The 17,116-nt window shown below is 34.3% G+C and overlaps 1 protein-coding gene across 2 annotated transcripts; it reads right to left on the bottom strand.

Annotated features, from left to right (window-relative positions):
• Positions 1-201: 201 nt before the first annotated feature.
• LOC123679875 lies at positions 202-2,014 on the bottom strand. Of its 2 annotated transcripts, none has more exons than XM_045617413.1 (2): positions 1,858-2,014; positions 202-811 (listed from the first exon to the last, which is right to left on the bottom strand). In XM_045617413.1, exons 1-2 carry the CDS (start codon positions 1,870-1,872, stop codon positions 248-250), a joined length of 579 nt encoding a protein of 192 aa, XP_045473369.1. In that variant the 5' UTR covers positions 1,873-2,014; the 3' UTR covers positions 202-247. The 2 variants fall into 2 exon arrangements, with proteins under 2 accessions (XP_045473369.1, XP_045473379.1); XM_045617423.1 differs by having other exon boundaries at positions 202-808; positions 1,858-2,006.
• Between the last annotated feature and the right edge of the window lie 15,102 nt (positions 2,015-17,116).

The raw sequence follows: 17,116 nt of genomic DNA, 5'->3' as shown, positions 1-17,116 counted from the left end.
CTACGTCTCGTGACTCGGTGTATAATCGAATATTGTCTATGCTCTTGTGATATTATAACTGAATATTTAGACAAGCAGCTCTACGAAAAGAAAATTTTCAAAATGTTTTCACGTAAACTAATATAAGTTCATAACAGGCATAGAATGAGGATTTATTGGGACAAAAATCAGGATTCCCAGGGTTAATAAAGAAAGAAGAAAATTTGTTGATTTTTTTATAAAAAAGATTATCTCCATCAATGTCATATCAGTATCCATGAGTTTTGTATCCGCCAAAATGTGAGTTTTGGTTTTCTCTTCCTGAGAATCCACCATTCTGATGAGTTTCTGAGGGAAAACCTAGGTTGTTCATTGATTGCTGTTGACCATAACCAAAAGATTGCGAACCAATTCCATTTGGTACGCCGTAAAGAACTGCTTGTCCCCTAGATCCAGGTATTACATAGCCAGGTTGAATATTGGTTTGTCTCATTTTTCTGATTTTGATGAATGCATTTTGCTTGCTCACATCTCTCTTTCTATAAAAATTTAGGAGTAGTGGATTTTGATCCGGAACATTCAACAAATACTCGAGGCCTCTTGGTTCAGGTTGAAGGTATAAAGAACTTTTTTTTGAATTGGAAATAGTGTTGCTCAGTAATGAGTTCGTACTTCCTCTACCTATTTTAACGTCATCCACTTTTGTTTCCTCTAACCAGGAACTTTTTACTTTTCCATCTTCGAAACCATGAAATAGACCATGTCCTCCTCTTTTATTGGTTTCTACCGTTGCCAAAGCGGAACCAAATATTATTAGAAAACAGGAAACCTGCTAAAAATAAGATCAGTTTAATAAATATGCTTTCTCTATTTCAGTATCGTAATGAGTTCATTACAGTACTAAAAACAGTACTGTAATGGACTCATTACAGCATTGCTTTCAGTTATATTTTGCGTTTTGTGGTTGTCTACACTGACTTTCGATCCTATCAAATTTCAATACACGTTAATTGCCAATATAATATAATTTGGATATAGTGAAATGATTTGCAACATATTATTCGCAATTTCTTTTGATTCTGTTGGTATTAAATCGATTTCGTCAGACATAATTCACGAATTAAATGAAAAAGAATTAAAATAAGCAACACTTGAAAGCAACAGCAAACAAACGAAGTCAACAACTGAAACGAGACGTCCATTCATGGTTTAAGCAGGAAGACAACAGCCCACCATCAACTTCACCAAAGGGAAGCATTAGCTTTCTGCGTGACATCCGAGTACAAGAAGAACCACAATGTGGAGAGGTTAACCTGGAGAAAATTACGGCAAATACTTGTTGCAGAAGGCAATTCCAACACTCATGCGTTCGAAATCGCATGCGTGCTGGAATAGGAGCCTATTCTGCAACTTGTTTTAGGATAAACTATTCTGTAGTTGGAATGTCATGTCCCTTTCGAGCATAAGTTGGATGTGTATGAAATGGAATTGATTTATTTCCGCGAAATATTGAAAGAATGAATTCCTTGAAATTATCTACCAGATTATAATAATAAAAAACTCATTTCAACAATATTTCTGGCTGGTATTATTCTGGTTCTCAAGTTCTTAAAAAAACACCATCATATTTTTTTGCGTAAATTGTCTTTGTATTGAAACACTTTCTTCAAATGAAATACCTATCTATTTGCGAGTCTATTTGCCATAGTGCATGTGTAGGTAAGTTTGGAAATTACCGGAAAATTTTGTTTAGAACTTGTCATAACTATCAAATAAATAGTTCGATTAGGTATAGTAAAGGAAGTCTAAATTCTTTGTTGAAAATTGAAAACATAGATTGATCAAACAGAGAGATACTAATGGATAAGAAAATCTCACCAGTAACTTAGCCATGCCCAAATATTTAATTTTTACCCATAAAAACAACACTTAACACTTCTTTCCTCTGTTTACTATGAGACTCTAACAAATTATCAGAGGAGTTAAAATTATTTATCCATATTGAAAGATAACGAGACTACTCTTGATAAAAGTTCCTAGTCCGCATGACTTGAGATCATGTAATATGTGACCCGAGAAGAATGAAAAATTAAAGTTCGAATTCGCTTCTAGACTTTAGGATTTTATTTGAGTCTACTTGAACTCCTTTCCTTTAATACAAATGACATTCTGAATATTTATTACAATAGTATAATATGTTGAATAAATATAATACCGAGTTATTTGTTGGACCAATATGTGTTGTGTAATGGGTAGGCTTTGTAACTGTGTCCCAGCGCCACTTTAGGCTGAGCGGATGCTCTCCCGTAACCAGAAAATTTAATTCCAAGCCCGGGGCTCGAACTACCGACTTTCGGAGTAGGTACGGGTTTCGACGTGACCAACTGATTCAGAACATAAAGGAAAAACGTTTTGCTGAAGCAAATAATTACAGCTACGTCAAAATTTCAAAGAGATTGGTGATAACCTTTCAGAGATTTTCAATTAAGAACAAACCAATATTTTGGAGCTCTTGTTTCTCGAATAAAGAGCTTTATCATTCAGTTAAGTGTCTGAATTTTTCGAATTTGAGTAGGGAATGATTTCAGACGATAAGCTTCGAAAAAATTCGATTCTGTCTGTCCTTCCGTAAACACGAATATTCTCGAGGGGAATAACTAAGAAACTTGATATTTTCAGAAAAAATACACTATCTGATTTTAATTTATCTCATCATCTTCTTCTTCATACTTAAAATTAGGCATAATTGCTTGTTTCTCCTTCGTCACCTTATCTAGCATGATCTCAAGTAGTCTTTATCGTTTGGGACCATTCTCTTCGAATGCCAATCGTGTAACGCGTCGTTATAGAGATTCAAGCACCTGGGTATCTCGCCGTAGCCATGGATGCCAAACAGGAGCAGAATATTCCAAAACTGGATGGGCGTTCATACTGTATAGTGCAGAAATTGTATCTCAATTGCTACACCGGGAACACTGCTGGTTCAAATAAACACATTTTTTCGCTTTATTACATACTTGTAAAATATGAGGGCTCTAGGAGACAACAGATCACTTCTTATAATGACCCAGTCTAGGATTATGCCTGCCCAAATAAAGAACACTCCGCTTGTATGGATTCAGTGCTTTATGTCATCGGCGTATGATGCAAAAAGTCAGGAAAGCTGATAGATAGATGATAGATCGGATCCATAAAGAATGAACAACAGTCAATATTGATCTCGAAGGTAACAAGCCTAAAAGAATCTATTGATATCAATGAGGAAGAAGTATTGAAACTTAGGAAATCATCTTCAATTATCGAAAATAAAGAAAACAGTTGCACAAAGATCATTCATATATCTCGCACCACTCCTTTATAATAAACTTCCCGTATATATCAAAGAAACAAGAAATAACAGAACGTTCAATAAAAGAGTTACAACCTGAATCAATAGCAAACCTGACTCCTTTTGGGATACATTCACGAGCAGAAATAAGTTTGTTTAGTTGTGTGTTCGTCTGTCCATGGAATTATTGTTAATTTGAATTACAACCCACGCACAAGTGTCATACTTTTGTGGGAGATTTATGTTTGTTCATTCATTAATTAAGGTAGAACTAATGTGTATTATTTTTTTTGGATTTCGGAATGAATAAACATTATTATCATTATTATTATTTTACCTGGGTTGCATCCATCTGCTGCGACCCTGGGTTAGATAATTTATCTGCTGGAATGCTGGGAAGGTGCTTTACAGTCTACATCTTACTCATTGCTTATAATTCTCATAATAATAATCAATAAATTTTTTGCTAAGGTTGGCGAAACTATGGCTAATAAAATTAATACAACAAACATGTCTGAGATTCCCCTCAGGAACTCAAGGGTTCGTGGTTCGCTGTTTCTTTATCCGGTACAGTGCAATGAATTGATTGAAATTATTTCAACATTGAAGAATAAGGTGCTACTGGTATTGATGGTATATCAGTTGAAATTATAAAGAAATTTCATTGGCCCCCCTATGCCACATAGTGAATATGTGTTTCATGAACGGATGTGTCCCGGATTCTATTAAGCAATCGGTAACCTTACCAGTATTCAAGAGTGGTGATAGAAGACTGGTAACTAACTACAGGCCTATTTCTATCATTGGTGATTTCGCAAAGATATTCGAGAAATGTGTAAAAAAAGATTAGTAAATTATCTGGAGAAAAGTGGGATTTTATCGCACGGTCAATTCGGGTTCAGGGAAAATCGATCTACCGAAGATGCAGTAAATAATCTGGTTGGTACTATCTTGGAAAATTGCGATAAAAATAAAAAATGTTTGTCTGTATATTTAGACCTTGCGAAAGCATTTGATACGGTTAACCACGCCAGATTGTTACGAAAAATGGAACAAATGGGTATTAGGGGAGTAGCTCTTAGACTGTTCACGGACTATCTAACGGGTCGAAATCAAACAGTCCGAATCGGAGAGCACCATAGTGGATCGATTCCTATAACCATGGGGGTTCCACAAGGAACGGTACTTGGGCCCATCTTGTTTTTGATTTATATCAATGATGTTTTCGATATCCTGGATATGGATGCATTGATTGTATCTTATGCAGACGACACTGTTATGCTTTTCGCGGAGGATGATTGGAATCTTGTTTATAAGAAAGCCGAGGATTGTTTAAAGAAAATTTCGTGTTGGCTAAGATGCAATCTTTTGAGTTTGAACACACAAAAAACAAAATTTATGACCCACTCCTCAACAATCAGAGACCAACCAGCAAAAGAGATAATTAGAATACATGAATTTAAGTGTATCTCGGGCTCACTCTGCCACTGCCCAGTCATAAAGAAAACAGCATCAATTAAGTATTTGGGAGTTATGCTTGATCAGCTTACACGCTGGGATGTAAATATTGGGTAACTGGTTGAAAGGCTTAGAAAACTAATTTATAAATTCTACCAACTACCAACTGAGAGCTATATTAGATAAAAAATTACTGAAAACTGTTTACGTTGCACTGGCAGAGTCCATACATAGTTATTGTATCACAGCATGGGGAGGTCTTGCCAAAGCTCATCTCACCATTTTGGAGATTGCCCAAAAAACTCTCATAAAAATAATTTTGAAAAGAGAAAGAAGATTTCCTACAGATACCCTTTACAAGGAATCCGGTTTGCGCGAGGTTCGGATGATATACATTTATCGCTGTCTTATGAGATTGTTGAAGTCGCCATCTTTAGAATATCATACCCATCGGGTTTTTACTCGCTCTAGGGTGAACATGCCTTTAGTAGTTCCATTGTATAGAAAAACGCATACACAACATTACATTTCGTATCTGGGACCAAAATTCATCAATAAATTGCCTACTTCATTGAGAGATGTAAGTACTAAAAGAAAAGTTGAGAGATTAAAATTATTTTTGGTGGAGAATATCGCAGTTTTCATGGATTTGTTTTAGATTAATTCCCGACATCCCCTGCCTCACCTGCTTCTTGATTTCTCATTCCGATTTTTGTATGTGTTCATTATTTCATGAATTTAATTTTTTTGTCTCGCAATTGAACTTGCCTAGTGTAATTTTTTTGTGAGTTCATATTATTGGGTACTCGTGGACGAAGTTACACAACACAAGCTTGGCTTAGGTGTCTCGTCCAAATAACTTTGCTTGTATATTACTCTCCTGAATAAATTGATTGATTGATTGATTGATTGATTAGCTCTTGTTAATAACTATCTGCCTTCGACCCTGTTCTTTTCAATCGTTTGCTTCACAATTTCACAGTTTAGCATTAGAGGCAGTTTATTGGATTGGCTTCATTCGTTCCTCATTGGTAGGGATTTCTCGGTCAGAGTGGGTGATTCTTTTTCGGATTTCAAGGTTGTTGTTAGTGGTGTTCCTTAGGGCTCCCCTCAGAGGCCGTCACCTTGACGTGATGGGGGTACTTATATAAGTAGTTGTCGAACTCCGAACTGTGAAGGGAGAAAGAAGAAATTGAAGAAGACATCCTTTTTCGATCATTTCAAATATAACTACAATTTTCGATAAACTGAATCAATTAATTCTGGCAATTAATAATACTTCAAAGACGTCGAGTCAAACTTTCTTTTTATCAATCTAATAGTTTTGTCAAGGTGTCTAACACACCTTCTATCCAAATCTCCTTTCGTCCGAAATTATGGTCTGAAGGTCAGTTCTAGACAGGCGCAATCTAGGACAAACGCACATCAAACGTTCTGTAGGAAGTACTGTCTCTACCTAGAGGAGCATGAACGGAAAGATCACAGAACGTTGCCTCCTACTTCCACGAACCCTGATGGACGGCTTCGGGACCCAGAAATCGGGGAAGTGATTCCTCAGACATCTGCTTGTCGAGTACGTTGTGCCGTAAGGGCCTACGGTACTTACTACGAAGACCTGCAGCCGTACCCGCCAGCCGAGTAGGTCCAGTGATGGGTCCGCCGACGAGTGTGGCCTGAACTCGCAAGAAGGCCAAGAAAGCCTTCGCTGCTAGTTCACATCGGAGTGATGACCTGATTGGGCCGCACCTATTCCCTCTACAACCGATGTAAGGTCTAGGCAGGTCCTCGAGACCAGTGCCAAGTGAAACAATTTGGTTGTGGTTTATCCGTGAGAAACAAAAAAGTGTAAGACACTAGCTTCAATCGTTTTCCTATCTAAGAATACCAAAATCCCTGCAGACGACATCAAATTATTTTACGATTCTTGCTTGCCTGATATCCTTCAAGGTGACCTGGTGTATTTGGATCGAGTGTGGCTTCTCTCTCTAAACTTGAATATATCAAAGATTTTCATTTTCGTGGAAGCAATTCGAGGCAACAATATCTTGTCGATGAGAGTGTTATGGAGACATGCACGGAGCATAATGAGTTAATGACTTTAGCGTGATCATCACAGAGGATATCTCCTGGTCTGCCCATGTGAACAATTTAGCCTAAACAGTCAGTAAGATCCTGTACCTGATATGGAGAGCCTTTCCTGGATATTCGATTGATACCAGCAGGCAGCTTTAGATAACTTAAATCCAACCAATTCTCGAATACGCCGTTCCAGAGTTGTTTCCTCACCTGCTCTGTGATCAATAGCGTTTGGAGAGAATACAGAGCTCTGCAACCAGGATTCCTTTTGAATGAGTTAGACCATCTCATGAGGATAGACTTCTAACGTTCCGCTTTAGCAGTTTTCATGATCGTCGTGTCCGTGGTGACGTGATTATGATATACCGCATCTTGAATAATTTTGTTGGTGGTAATCTTGACGACATTTTCACGATGAACAACAATCATCTTTGCGGCTACCAGTATAAGTTATATTATGTGGTGTTCTGTGCTAGTGCGAGAGAACTGGGTATTTGGCAGGTGGATTTTTTTACTGGAGAGTGTCGTGGGTGACGAAAGTGTGAAACTGTCAAAAACAGACTAGACTCCATATTTCCTTGGAATGTTTTTTCATTTTCATTTCTTTTTTTGTAGTGCATTTTTTTCTGTATGAGATTTATAGGCTAATTGGCCTTATCTCAATATATGTAATTCAGAATAAAAAAGAACGATAAAATGAATCAATGATTCTAAAAAGCTATCCGTGAATTCCAAAATTTCCAGCTTGCCAGGTAGCTTTCTCTTTGGTACTTAATAAAACGCACATGCGAAATCTCAAGTGTACTACGTTTCAGGAAATCTCAATATCCAAGGACTCAGAGCAGTCATCCAGGCAAGTCAGATTTGTGGTAATGCATCCTTGCAATGCAAATCATAGCAGCTTTTCAGACTGCTCTCAAACATATTTGGCACAACGGAAGTGACTCATATGGGTCTATAATATTCAGTCTTAAGTTTGTCGTTCGTTTTGAATATAGGTGTTACCGTTGACTTCTACCATGCTATAGCTATCGAACTTGTAGACAATACACGATTCATAATAGTGCAAAATGGTTGTTGGGTAGTTTATAAATATCGTCGGTTTATAAAGTAAGTACATTTTTATCATTTTTGCGTTGAGTTCATTTTCGTAGCTTAATATTTCTATTTTCTGGCATTAATTATGTTCACAGCATCACAATCAATGCATCTTTTTCACTTATTGAAAGGTTTTCTTTCATGAAGTTGTTTCATTGGAGGCAGAACTTTCAAACCTTATTTAATTAATAAAATGTTACTTATCTGGTTTTGGCAGTAAGTCGACGATATATACTTTAAATTTGAATTCAGATTTTATCAATTCAAGAACTTCGGTCATTTTACATAGGATATTCTTTGTATTCAGTTTTTTAATTTCATGTTTTGTTTCGATATTTTGTGATTTGTGAATACCTACGTTTTTTTAGTTGCAGTTTCCAAAAGAAGTTAAATTTTTTATGAATACTAATAAAATGAGATATAATGCTCCTGGTAAAAAATAAGGTAGGCGAAATTACCAGAGAAATAAAAGTTCAGGATATTTAAAAAAATAATAATTCCATTCAAAGTTATGGAATGGATTAGTATTCTTTTTGAACATTCGTTCTTCAAACAGAGCACTTTCTCAATCATTCATATTGTTTCAGTTTTTTGTCCTGAACACTTATAAAACTTGCCATGAAATATTTCAATCATACCAAATTTTCTTTGGGAAGACCCTCTTGAAATTTTCAACAAAATCAATAAAATACTCAAAATTTTCCAAGAATCATCATTCTGCATTGCAAACAAAAATCCATTTGCTATAAATGTCAATGAGCAGGGCCCCCGCAAGGGTCATCAACGCCCGCGTGCCGAAAATATTTTGGCGCCCCTTAAAGGGGGGAAGTGGAGAAAAACGTCGCAGGATAATCGGCAAAAAATGTTTCAGTTTTCGTTAGGAATTTATTTGTAGAAGGGTTAAAAAAACTATCAGCAACCTTTATTGGATGCCTTAAGAACTTCATGCTGTCAGTTGTTGCATAATACATTTTTTAAATTTTTCATTATTTTATTCAAGCATTCGATCAAAACCGCATTTTATTTTAAATTTGTAATGAAACTGCAGAGTTTTCAAAACCTGAGCTTTATTCTTCTTTAATCTATTCATAAATATATAAACCAAACAATAAACAAATAAAATATTCAATTAAAGGATATAATTAAATGGATGTTTTTCTAGATTTGGCTGCTGCGAATTCTTTTATTATATCATCAAAATCAATTTTATCGAGTATCTCTTGCTCTATAGCTAAGATAGCCAATCCAGATAATCTTTCTTGTGACATAGTAGACCTCAAATAATTTTTAATTATTTTTAATTTAGAGAATGATCTCTCACCAGAAGCAACAGACACAGGTAAAGTCAGAAGGATTCTTAAGGCAATACTAAGATTCGATAGAGAAGAAGTTAGATTATTTTCAAAAATATATTGTAGAATTTCGAGAGGATTTGACGCTTCAGGTAATGAAAACAATCTTAGGGCTTTTATCTCGTTGAATAAATCATTTTCTTCCACGTCAGCCTCCTTCTTTTCCTGATCAGTAAGCTTTTGTTGAAGAGCATGACAGCATTTTAATAGATCTTCGTCATTTAATTTAAGAATATCACAAATAAAACCAAAAACGTTATCGTATTCAGATATCATATCGAACCTACTATTTAAAGAACTTAGCGTTTGATCAATTATTTTCAAAAAGAAATTAATTTTGAAAGCGATTTTTGGATCTTGAGGTGCCTCATCCGTGTGTTCATAATCGAACAATTTTGGTTTATACTTTCGTCTTACACTATATAATGGAGGAAAACTTTGCTCTATCTCAAGAGCAGCCGCTAGTTTTCCAGCTTCAGAAAGTTTTTCCTCAAAAACATTATCATCTCTATAATAATGATCAACTAAATTCTTTAAATAGTTTTGGCACACTTTAATGTCAATCGCTACACTCTGCATCATTTTGCTTACAATATTAATTTGGAATAAAACATCATACCAAATTATTACACTACAAATAATAATAATAAGTTTGAATATTTGATAAAAGAGAATTTGCTTTATGTCTAGTTTCTATGGTGAAAGTATCATTTTCAGCTAATTCTAAAAGGCTATCACATATTTGAATTAAATGAAATTTTAGTGGTTTTATAGCATCAATCCTACTTGACCATCTAGTATCACTTAGGGGTTTTAGATGTAACTGAGGAACATGCTTTTTTATCATATAACATCCCATCTTTTTGTGGATGAGGAGAAAAATGTATATAGTTCTTGTACAATATTAAAAAAATTCAGTGTTTCATTTGAAACCTTAGCAGCATCATTTACAGTTAAATTTAAGCTGTGTGCAGCACATGGCACAAAAAAAGCCCTAGAATTAGCATCGAGTATGCGTTTTTGTAAACCAATATGTTTTCCGCGCATATTCGCCCCATTATCATACCCTTGACCTCTCATGTATTTAATATCTAAATTTAAATTTTCCAAAAATCCCATAACAAAATTGAATAGCCCTTCATCCCCTGTAGAGTCGAATATTGGACTAAACGCTATAAAACTTTCTTGTATTTGAACCATTTTAGAACTGTCATTTAGAACAACATAACGCAAAACGAGGCTTATTTGCTCTGTATGGCTTGCATCCGGTGTACAATCTAAAATTATTGAATAATATTTGGAACTTCGAACCATATCCAAAATAAATTTTTTTTACTTTAGAAGCCATCAATTCAATAATTTCATTTTGTATCTGGTAGCCTAAATAATGGGTTATCAAGAATTTGTTTGTGAGTTTTGCACTCGACTAATGTGCTCTCTCATCACAGGATCAAAAGATGAAATCATTTCGACAGTTTTGAGGAAGTTCCCATTATCATTTTCAAAAAGTTTTTTAGAAGAACCTTGAAAAGCTAGACACTGTCTGGATAAACATTTAACAATTGAAACAATTCTTCCTAGAACGTCATGCCAATATTTTTTTTTCTTTCAGTTTCTAAAACCCGTAAGTGATGATCGTTCACCGTTGTGGACAATTTTAACATTTTTTTTAAATTCATCCATTTATTCATGTGAACTTTATGTGCAATTGATGTTTCATGTCTTGTAATGGCTGAGGATAAATGTTGCCAATCAGAAAAACTAGTAGAATTTTTTGCGTCTTGACCTCAACCCCTAAACGTTTCGAAACAAAATAACTATTCTTTGGATAGGTTTCTGCTGTTATAGCATAGCAAGCAGATTTTGGTAGTTTCAGAAATTCTCTGTAACCTGTAGTATTTTTTCTACAGATGGTGGCGAAGGTTTCAGTAATTCCCCTGGCTAAAAGCTATTGCTTCGGTATTTATGATTGTTTATATGTACCATATGCGTTTTAGTGATGATCGAAGAAATGGTGCCCGCCGTCCGGTGCAGGTGGTCCATAAAAAAATCCCGTACCGACAAAGGGATGATTATTTATGATTTGTTTACTCGAAAAGAATCGTATAATTGCAATCTGTGGCCGAGGTTATTTTATGGGGATTGCGACGTTCGGGAACTTGTTTGGATGTGTAAAAGATGTTTCTGCACGTTCAAAATTGTTGAAAAAATAAAAAAAATTTTCAAAAACCTTTGGTCTTTCGGTTTTTCATGTGGTCTATAAGAGATTTTGGCGCCCCTATAGAGTGGCGCCCGCGTGCGGTGCACGCGTTGAACGCGCGGTTGCGGGGGCCCTGTCAATGAGCAAACATAATCATTTATTTGTTTTCAATTATTTACATTATTTATTATTTGACATACTTTGCAGTTGAAATGTAGAAATTTGTTGTTTCTAATATTCTTGGAAAAATTCAAAGGTTCCGCGAGTTCAATACTGATATAAGATAATCCGCACAGGATTCGAACGATTCAGTTTGCTTTCGAAAGGAGACATTTAGACATACCAATATTTGTTCCGTTAAAGTGGTTCGTCCTTACTTGCGTTGCCGAAATGAAGTTTTTTGCGGTGAGTTTTACTAGAGAATATTCTCTTCTGATTTATTTTCACATGAGCTATCAATTTAGATTAATTGGTTTAATTCTTAGATAAGTGGTTTCAGTAGAAATTGTTGACAATGCATTAAAATATCGTTGAACGTCTATTAATGAATATATGAATTCAAAAATTTCATTTTAAAAACCGAACGGTGTTGGTTTTATGATAGATGATGATGTAATTTTTGTGTTTCATTGAGAGGAAACGTTAACAAATATTTTTCACCTGACCACACAATGGTCAGATGATTTTTATGGTATACAAAATTTCTATGGTATTCTAAAATTTTAACGAATTAATGCTATATACAAATATGATTTTGATACCATCCTTCTAACTGATAAACTTGTCTTATGCATTTGTATTCATTGCGATCTTGTTATTGCATTCCTTTTCTGCTGAATGTGTTGTTCAGATTCTTCGACAAATCAGAAAATACTGCAGTATAATTATCTAGTCTACAGGATGAGGAAAAGCAACTGCTTTTTTGGTTTGGGACTCGCAATGAAAACAAAGAATATAAACACAATGTAATTTATCATTTTTGTAAGGAAATGAGAGAGCATAAAAATGCTTGGAAGGTTTCATTTCTTAAATTTTGATATAGGTTTTTCTAGATAGGTCATCCTAGAAGAAATTGATCTTTTCATTGAAATTTCCAAATTTTATTAATGCAAGTTTTTTCTTGGGTTATAAAAATTGCATCCATTTTGTATTTTTCTGCATCATCTTTAATTATCAATTAATAATACATAATAATTTGTTTCAATTTGCTCGTGAAAGTCACTTCCTTACATTCAGAAAGAATTCATTCTCAACACAACTTTATTCTACATAGTCTATTGAGATCATTTTGCAAAAAAAAAACAATCAGGTAAACTCCCTATTTGTCTAAATATATTTTAATTATAGGAACAAAGTAATTGTTGTGAGCAAATAATAATACTGTATTCTTTTTTCAGTCTATTTTTCTGATGGTAATGGTTATTTGCATTGTGCAATGCATTCCTTATGGTCCTAGAGATCGTGATATAGAGACCCATCACACTAGAGACTCCTCTACGAGTATCCAGAGAGTAGATACTAATCGTCGGCATGGAGACTGGAACAACAACGGAAACAGACAATGGGGTGAAGTTAATGGACGTGACAGGAACGAAGGAACCGGAAGAGGACACACATCTATTTCAAGAGATTCCCCATACCGTTATTAGACTAGTCAATTTTTTTTACTTTAAGTAATATTTTATAATAAAAATCTTCTCTTTGGATATTATTCTTATCCGATTATTTACGTTTCCTTGACCTTTTTTTAGTAATCGACAGATTCGTGCCTCGGTTCGCGCCTAGTCCAAGATGCGCTCTGAAAAAATATTATAATTGCGCCCCTTTTTGTTTTTGACTTGTGGTGACTCAAATTCAAAATTAAATAATGGTAAACGAAAATTTGCCTCAACATAATTTTTTTTGGGCAGTCTCTAACATTCTTGTTTCACTGAGTAATTTTTTAATGAAACAACAATTTGAAAATCTTATATTCATATATTCATTCGAGTTAAATTTAAATTTAAATTTTGAGAATGATCGCTTCGCAGAGCCGTATCTAGGTACTATTGCGCCTGTGGCAATATCTTAGACAGCGCCCCCCATTTTTTTCATCGATTATATTTTCTTATGGTATTTTTTTGTTCATAACTTAAGTCATATATTTTGTTATTATTTTATGCTTAGTACGCAAATTCTAGGGAAGGCTAGAAATATTTTCAATGTTTCCAGCAAGAGCATAGAAATGGGTGGTAATTATCCCCCTCCCCCAATATTTCCCAAATATAAAATTTCAGAATTCTCGCAAAGACGAAAAACGAAAATTTTTCCATAGAAAGAACCAATAATCATTTTACCTTCCTCTGAAATCGCCACGGAGTATAAAATCGGACACTTTTACGGTTTATGAGTTTTATTAGCTTTCAAGGTGAGTACTTTTACTGCACTACGAGCACATCTATGTCCGAGGTTTATTATTTTCCCTTATCTATCCGCTTTGTCGGTGTCGCCTCTTATTTGCCATCTGTAAATTTTGCATTCTTAATCGGTATGCCCTTATTCGTTGTTTTCGGTTTTTTTTTTCATTCTCGTCACAAAATTTCAATACTGTAGTTATCAAAGTACTGAACTGAGTAATTCGCATCGAAAAATTGTCTGGGCCGTGTTATACAATTTATTGTGATTCATTCGAATTGCAATTTATTTGTGCAGATATCAGTTTTGAATTGATGGTGTGGTAAACGGTGTTCCTAATGTGTACACATGAAAATGACAGATTTCTCGGATCATTTTGAGAAAAAAGTCCTATAACATGGATCTGCAAACGCTTTGGTTTTGAGATACCGGTGTTAAAGTTTGTTTTTCTCATAGCACCTTCCCTTCACAAGATATTTAACTTGAATTGGCATAGATCTTCCGATTTCAAGTTTTCATCTTGTGATATGCTTATTTTGTATGCAAATCTACAGGGTGATATTTTTTCTGGAAGGGTACCTGCTTCTTTCCACCAGAACAATTTTTTGGTGAAGCACTGGTTCTATAGAAAAATGTGAAAAGAAACTCTGGTCTAGTAAAACACTTTTTGGTTTGTTGTATTTTTGTCGTATCTGCTATCGATTTAAAAATATTCAAACAGCTCTCTGGTAATCCTCAGGAAAATCCAAATTATGATAAAAATCCAGTTAGTAAGCTGTAATGAATAAATTAATTTTAACTATGGTACTTATCAACAAATTCTGTAGCGAAGATTAATAAAGATTCGATAAACTAATAAATATAAGCATCACTAAAAAGTATGACTATACAAGAAACACCCTGTGTCTCGAAAACAAAGCGTTTGCGGGCTCATGTTTATGGGACTTTCTTTTCTTAAAAATATCCAAGGCATATTTTCCTTCGTAATTCCGTTTTAAGAAAATGCAGTATAAGGTGAGAACAATCGAATTGGCAATAAAAAAATATTTTGAGTAATTAAGTTTCAACTTCGTTATCAAACCTCTTTTTCTCACATTACAGATATGAGTAAACGTTGTTGTAAAAAGAATTTCTTTTTCGAGAATTAGAAAATTCGAACCAAATTTAATGTTGATCGCTTGATCGTAACCAAAGAAAAATAAACAATTGCTTCGGTAATTGGGTATTTTCGAGATCCATAAATATACCTATATCAATAATTTATTGATCATTTTATGAAATTTGAGAGTGTAAAATATATTTCTGAAATATGATTTATAAATGATGAACATTTTCATGTAATGGGATCGGGATGCCTGTGGCGTGCTGCTGATCATCAATTGTCATCAATGAAAATAATGATATGGATATGATATTACTCGCATTATCGTATCCCTCTGCCCTCTCATATTTTTGAGTGATAGAGAGATTTTTTCTAGTTCGCTAACTATAACGTTTTCAGAATCAGCTTCAGTTGTTATTCCTAAATGAACAAATACTAAAAAAATTATCCCTGGGTGTTGTGTCTAAAACAATTGAATAATATATGACACTTTTCAGAGAGTGTAGAATTTCGTATTTGTTGGCATTTGATAAGAAATGAAATAATTCATTCTTTATTGGGGAACTCAAATAATCAATAGAAATTCGATTTTCTATTTTGTCTATTTCATCATAGATGAAATAGAATAGAAATTTCCCAATACCGAAAAAATGATTGAAAAATAAAAGATTATAGAGCTTACCTTTAGTAACCTAATTTTAAGTCCTTAAATCCAGAGACAAATCGAAAAATTCTGAATATGATAACAGTCACTTTACATAAACAACACGATAAAAAAAATATATTTTTTGATTATATGTGAAGAAGGATAAAATGGCAATGGTGAAATGGAATCGTTCCTCGGATATTTTCCATTCCTCTGAATAACCAACATTCTGATTTGAGAAATGAAAAGAAAAATAATGCCTGAAACATCCATGATGCTGCCCCAAATACACAATGAAATTCAGTAAATTCCAGCAAAAGAAACGACGATAAGTCTGATTAGTGCATGTTCTTTATGAACAGTATCATGAGGAGGATAAGGCGAATTGAATCTCATTCGGTACTTTGAATTTCTACACATTTGATTTTTGTTGATCAGGCTCGAAATACCGCCCTTGAATTTTGGTGCCCTAGGCGACCGCCTACTCCGCCCCCCTATCGACAGCTCTAGATAACTATGTATATCCCATTCAATTGTATAGCTAGGCAGCAGTACTCAGTTGAAATGTCGACATTTTTACCAAAATAATGATAATTTTTAAATCCGTTTAATGTATCATAGTGATGAAAAGTCAAATGTTGCATCTTTTTTTTTCGGGATTGGAGCAAAAAATAGGGGTTTCTTTTCCAAAATGATGATTTTCGAGTATTTACAGTTTTAGAACGCAGGTGATGGGCACCATGTAATTTTATACAGGAGAAGATAATGAAAATTTACAATTGAATGAATTTATAGTTATTTGAAGAATATATTTGTGATTGATGACTATTTACCTCATTCCTTTTAAAACTTCAATAATAGTAATATCATATAAAATTGAATGATGTTCTGCTGAAATTGAAATGACTAGATTTACCCGTGGCTCCGTTTGCTTGTTATGGTTGAAAAAACGATCAATTTTAGGCTTGATCGGGTAACTTTGTGGATCAAAATAAAAAGCATTAATTCAGAAATGACCTATTTCTGTTTCAAGTGTAGTTCAAGTTTTTCCTTGGCAAATGAATTAATAACTCTTTCGAAAGCTGATAATTTATTGAAATCAAATTCTACTTCCCCTTGTGAGCAGTGTAGCGACTCTTTGCTTGCCCGAGAGATGGTTTTTTTGTAAAGGCTAAGGAGATGGGTGGTGTATTCAGTAGGGATTACTGAGTGCCAAACAGATGATTCCATCAATATGATCCCAAGTTGAAACTCCGTGATCCCGTGATTTAATGAAATAGAATCTGATGAAATGGCTCATGTTATCTCAAAAGCAAAGTTCATAAAATTTATATACGTTTCTTCTTGAATTGTTCATAATAATTGCACAAATATTGTGTATTTTTGAAATATTTTTATAGAAAAAGTTCACACAATTTATATTTGTTTCCTCTACAATTTTTCATAGAGAGGGCACAAATATTGTGTAATTTTTTAAAATATC

The sequence above is a fragment of the Harmonia axyridis genome, chromosome 1, assembly GCF_914767665.1.
Source record: "Harmonia axyridis chromosome 1, icHarAxyr1.1, whole genome shotgun sequence".
Classification (NCBI taxonomy): Eukaryota; Metazoa; Arthropoda; class Insecta; order Coleoptera; family Coccinellidae; genus Harmonia; species Harmonia axyridis.
The sequence above is the reverse complement of the archived record's forward strand: the minus strand, read 5'-3'. Positions and strand labels throughout refer to the sequence as shown.